Below are 6,325 nucleotides of genomic sequence, written 5' to 3' on the forward strand. Positions count from 1 at the left end.
GGTATTGACCGGTGAGATGGCTTAGTGAGTGAAGGCACATCCTGCTCAGCCAGACATCCAGGTTCAATCCCTGGGCCTTATGCTGTGTAAGGAAAGAATGGCTGCTTGCAAGTTGTTATCTGACCTCCACACCTGTGCTATAGCATGCATCTCTCTCTCTCTCTCTCTCTCTCTGTCTCTCTCTCTCACATACACACAGACACACACAATGAAATGCTTAAAAAGGTATTGTCTGCCTTTCATTGACTTTATTCTGTATGAATCATAAACAAATTAACCGTGGCACCAATGTAAAATGGAAGGGAAGAAGAAAAGATCTGGATCCGTGAAAACTGCGTCTTCTCTTGAATGATGGCAGACACATGCCTGAAGAAGAGTAGAATGTTGGAATTTGGTTTCTGTAAGACCTGTAAAAACGTAAGATAGTTTGGAATTCTGTGCATAGCATGTTGACAATTTTCACACTTAAGGTTTTCTTTAGATTCAAAGAGTTCTTCTGTGACCATAACCAAGAACTTTATCAAATTGTTTGAATTCAGATACAAAAAACTGACCTGTGCTGTGGTACACACTTCATTTAAGTTTTACAAAGAGACACTATCCTTTACTACTAAAGTTTCTTTATAAATGATGCATAGTGATTTTAATTCAGGATTCTAGACTCATGAGTTATGAACACACATATTATAGAACAATGATTACTTCATTACATGCATAATCATGCAATGATTTTGAATCAATAAAATATATAACTCCACATTTAAAATTATTTTCATCCTATTTTATATTTTGGTCTCTAAAACACTCTATGTTGAATATTTATCCAGTTTTTCTTCCCTTTCTTAGTATATATTAAATAACATCTCTAAATCAAAATTTATAGCTATGGCAGTCTAGTGTAGTCACAGGTGGTTTCTGTTTCTCTTAAATTAGTCCCTATGGAAACATGGGACAGTATTAGGTGCCCACATTTGAAATTGAACAGGCGCTCACCTTGTACACTTTACCCACATTTCTACTTGAGTTATGAGCTCAAAGTTATGACAAAAAGAAAATCCAGAGAGAATGATAACCAGCCTGAGGTTATTGATGAGAAGGTTGATTTCCCTTCTGACCTGTAGCACTCCCTCAGATCACAGACCCTTGCATGGCATCTTAGACTACAGAACATGCATCTAGTTTGATAGATAATAAACTTCTGTTATAACAAATCTCAGCATTCATACTTTTCTCTCCAAATAATTTCACCCTCTGTGAGTTTTTAAAAATACCATTAATATTTATCGTTATTTAACTTCATAGAATTTCCCAATTATTTTAAACTTTAGCTATCTATTTATTCAAATAATTAATGGTATTTTGCCTTATGTTTAATAATCTGAGATTTAATAGATAATTAATTAATTAGATTACATTTAATATTTATGTATTTAAAAAGGTAAGCATTTTACTTCTTTCATGATTTATCTGAAAAGAGAGTAAGAAGGTTCATCTCTTTCCAGGGGTTATATCTGAAGTAAAGGACTTCATGAAAAATAGATAATTTCTTTTGCCCCATTAATATGAAAGTTAGAGTGCAAATATTGCTATTACAGGCTCATTTCTTCTTTCTCTTGTTGTGTCTTTCTGTCTGTCTCTCTCTTCCTTTCTTATATTTTTCTCTATATACAGGGAGTTGAACTTAGGGCCTAACACATGTTAGGCAACAACTGTACACTGAATTATAATCTCAGGCCCTTTTTTCATTTTTAAAGTTTGAGACAAGATCTTGCCTGCTTCTGGGGCTGGCCTAGTCTCTATGTAGACTAGGCTGTTTTTGAACTTGTGATCTTCCAGCCTCCATTTCCCTAGCCACCTGGAATTATAGGCCCAACACTACATGTGGCTCTAGTATACAATAGGATAGAAGAAATTTCACTTAGGCAACGTTAGAATCAAAACATGAGATTGTACAAAGTATTTACTTCACTGTGTAAGTGTGGATGAATTAAAATTAACAGGTTAAAGGAGAATTGTAACCTTCAGGAAAATGGTTGATAAAAGTACAAATACAAGTTTTCTTCATTTTTCAAAAACATACTGTTTGCATTTCTTATTGAAACAAAGACCAATTTGTCGATGTTCTTCGGTCAATGCAGGTTTAGATATACACATTCCCCATCCCGTGTATAGTTATACCAAATTACAATCCTAGTTAGCAATTCTGCTTGCTCTCTTAAAATAAATTATCCTCTCTTACTAGTTTAGAATTTGTGATTGTATGAATAAGTCATTGCATGTTGTCTGGATTGTTCATTTTATTTTTTCTCACTTACCTTTATTGTCTTCTTTGATGGATTCTTGACGTTTCTATGCTACAGTTGAAAGTATTGGGACTGTGGCAGTCTCAGGATTATTAATTGGCACTGTGGAAGCTTCTGGATTGGCCACAGTAATTTCCACTGGTTCAATTATAGGAACTGGTGTAGACTCAACAGGAGTATTGATGTCAACAGTTGGCATGGCGGTGGTATCTTTATTTTCATTTGTAGGAATGGCAAGAAAGGATGGGCTTGGAATAGGATGCGGTACCTCAGTAGGCTGGGGGAAATTTGGCATTGTCTGCCATTGGAAGATTTGGGCTGGTGCTCTAAGCAGGAACAATCTTGTAATCAAGGAGTAATACATATATGGGTCGATAGCTACAGATGGCCTATAGCGGTAGTAAGTAGGTTCATAACGAAGATTGCTGTTCAGCATATAGTGAACTGGTATACGCAGGACTCTTTTCTGATCATACAATATTTCATCCTTTTCACAGCACTGCAGAAATGAAAAATGTGCGGAAAGGTTCTAATTGTAGATGAAAATGCAAAGGAAACTTCAGCAGCTTTTGAAATAATACAGATTTTATGTTGAGCAAATAGAGTATTGAAAGTATGTAATCCTAAATCATTATTTTTATTAGTTTTGAATATATACATTTTCCATTCCATGTATGATTTTGATATTGTGAAACATTACTTGTGACAACATAATATTTGTTTTGAACAAATTTGGTAATTAATAATGTAAAATATGTTTCCTCTTATGGAAGTACGGTGATTATGGAAAGTACTAATTAGACTTTACATATTTAGTTCCAGTACCTAAAAAGTCTCATAGAGAACTTTATCCATTATATGCAAACACACACAATGTTTATAAACACATGTGGGTGTATTCTCATCTCATAATTGTTCCCAAATGTTATCAGTCTGAGAAATGGCATGTTTTATAACAGAATTGTAAAGTATGGGAAGATTTTTTTAATTTAAACTTTGGATTTAAACATTTTTGTTTAATTTTCTCCCCTAAGGACTTTTCAAGTTTTTACTTATTTCTTCCACCATGTATTGAACCAACAAAGTCATATAGCATAGCAAGTTTTCTTGTAAAAAGAAACAGCTAGTATATTCTGTCAAACACATTTTGAAACAAAAGGAGACATTAATATGAGGAAATGAGATGGACTTATAGATGAGTCAGGTAAGATGTTTTCTCCAACTGAACTTTATGAAGTGGACAGGAGAGACAAAAGCTCTACTTTTGTTGCTTTCCCTTTAAGTAGTCCATATTGAGAGTGGCCTCACGAGCTAAGGAAGCATTTGATTGGCCCCTCGCAATGTGAGCTACTCAAAGAAACTAAGACTTTCTGACAAACACCCAGATTGTTTAAGTGGCGTTTTCACTTATCAAAAAATAACTAATTTATCGTGTAGAGATCAAACGTTTTAGTTTTAATCAGAAGGCATTCCTCTTTGCATCTATCATATAAATTACTTTTATTTAATTTATTCCGTAGAGATCAAATGTTCATTTAGTTTTAATCAGAAGGCATTCCTCTTTGCAGACTATCATATAAATTATTCTTAGGTTATATAAAGAATTGAAAATAGACTTACAGCCACTTGTTCCTGATTTTGCACCTCTGCAACCTGAGATATTAGAATAAAAATAATGAGAAATAACAAGGGAGAAAAATCTAAACAGGGAGTCTTTTGTTTGTTTGTTTTATATTTCACTTTTGTATTGAAAACAAAATGAATATTATACTCATTTTACATTAATAAAAGCATTTAATTAACACACAAAAGAAAGTATCACATTGCAAATTTTAGATGCTTTGGAAAGCTCATAAACTGAAGCATAAACTCTATAAACTTTTTTTAAAAATTTTGCTTTGTTCTTGTGACTTGAAGCCTTCATGAATCTATCTTCCGGAAAGAATGTTGCTTTTGTACTCTGGAAGTCTCAGTGGCTGTGATTAACTACACAAGATGCAGCCTGTCCAAATTCCATCACGGAGTATCGAGGGGGCTCACACAGTCCCTCCCTCCCTGAGCAGCTGTTGATAGTTAATGGTTGTTGGTAGAGAAAGTAGTGTTTTCAGAGTGTGAATCATTACTCAATGGACCTTCCTTAGAAGAGGCTTTGTCTTCAGGGTATAGGTACTGGTAAGTTGCCCACACTCATGTAAATGACTCTTTACACATATCTCTGTGAATGATCTCAATTATGTGTTGCTTACATGTATAAAATATTAAGAATAAAAAATTAAAATAAAAAAGGAAATTAGAAGAGGGACTACTTGTTGAGAAGAGGAAGGAGCTCAGTAGTAGTGGCAGGAGCATAAATGAGAGCAAATGTGAACAAAATACATTTTGCATATGTATGTCAATGTCATGATAAATCACATTATGTATAATTAATATTTACTAATTAAAAATCCTTAATAAAGAAAACAAGAAAGAGAGCTGGTTATAAAGTAGGCTCAATAGTTCATAAATTGCTGTAGAGCAGGAAGGGACTCATTTTATGACTTAAAATTACTTCTTATTACTCAAAAGAGAAAACCCAAACATAATTTCAACAAATAAATGAAAGTAACTAAACGTAAAACACATAGTAAATTTTTAAAGGTAATTTTTATCCCAAGAATTTATTCAGAAGTATTGTTTAGTAGATAACTGCTTCCATTTAATAATTTAATCAGATGCTCCATTATCTAACACCTTTGTAATCTTATCAACAGGGGACATACTATTGCCTCCTCCTCACCCTCTTTTGGCTGCAGGCAGATGAGCTTTTGGAACTGCAGAATGAGTGTGAAAACAACGCCTAAAAGTAGCCCAAACTCCAATGACAATTAGTTAACGGTTTCAAAGAAACAGACCTTCTTACACGATTCCCTTACATCTGTGTCTACCAGCCTTGGAGCTAATTATGGACATGGGTACCTGGGAAGGACTTGGCTAGCCCACATGGTAAAGTGTCACAAAAGATAGGAATTTGAATACTAAAAAGTATGAAGGTTGTTTAAACTTGTTGAAACATTTAAGTACTTGGTTTAGAGGCATTTTACTATGATTGAACTTTTCAGAATATTGTGTTTGGAATTAATGTCTCTAATCAATAATATCAACTTACTGTTGGATCTGGGTTTTGCACCTCTGCAGCCTGAGGAATTACAGAAAGAGAAATCATGAGAAATAAGTTAAATATTTTGAGACCTTTAAATATTTAGTGCATAAGGAGGCTGGAGGATGAGAGAGATAGAAACTTCATAACAAGGATCTCTTACCCTGGACTAGGATTTCTATACTTACTGTTTATAAATTATATTTATAGTACTTTCTAATTTAGAAATATATGTTTACAGTATAGGAATACGGAAGACATTCTATGAACAATGAAGTATGTGCTATGGTAACTAATTATCTAAAAAAGTATTCATTTTTATGATACAAGTAAACATAGGAAAGCTATGAACCGGTTGTTATGATCCTTGAAGTGCCTACATTTTGATGTTCATTGAACTGACACTCTCAAATAAAATTTACTTAACATCTTACTAACAGAATTTAAATAAAATTAACTTACCAAAAAGGGCAGAGTTAATGCCAGAATATTCATAACTGCGATAAAATTCTTCATCATTGCACCTAAAAATAAATTTAAAAAATTAAATTAAGACTCTATTGCTGTCAAGTTAGAAGTGATTGCATGTAATGTTTTCCTTAAGGGAGAAAAAAACCCTCTGAATTTATAGGTAGTTTTAGCCAGTACATTTTCACAAAAGTAAAGAAACAGCAAACTTGAAGTAAAATTCGTTTAATTTTTGACTATTAATGAAGCTATCATTGAAGTGTAATCTGCTGGGAAGTGCTCTGCACAACACTGAGATTATGGAAGTCGAGCTAGGCCGTGATGTTGAGCAGCATGGGCCTTAGGAATGCGCCTATCGGCACAAATCGTGAGAAATGGAATGTGTGGAAATGCCACAGAGGCATTTATCGATAACAGT

At 33.7% G+C, this 6,325-nt stretch overlaps 1 protein-coding gene across 1 annotated transcript; it reads right to left on the minus strand.

Moving 5' to 3' along the window:
- Nucleotides 1-325: 325 nt before the first annotated feature.
- Csn3 (casein kappa) lies at nt 326-5,958 on the minus strand. Its single transcript, XM_038317770.1, has 4 exons — nt 5,902-5,958; nt 5,449-5,478; nt 2,316-2,802; nt 326-407 (listed from the first exon to the last, which is right to left on the minus strand). The coding sequence occupies exons 1-3, from the start codon at nt 5,956-5,958 to the stop codon at nt 2,350-2,352; spliced, it is 540 nt and encodes a 179-aa protein (XP_038173698.1). The 3' UTR covers nt 326-407; nt 2,316-2,349.
- Between the last annotated feature and the right edge of the window lie 367 nt (nt 5,959-6,325).

This window comes from Arvicola amphibius, chromosome 1, assembly GCF_903992535.2.
Source record: "Arvicola amphibius chromosome 1, mArvAmp1.2, whole genome shotgun sequence".
Classification (NCBI taxonomy): domain Eukaryota; kingdom Metazoa; phylum Chordata; class Mammalia; order Rodentia; family Cricetidae; genus Arvicola; species Arvicola amphibius.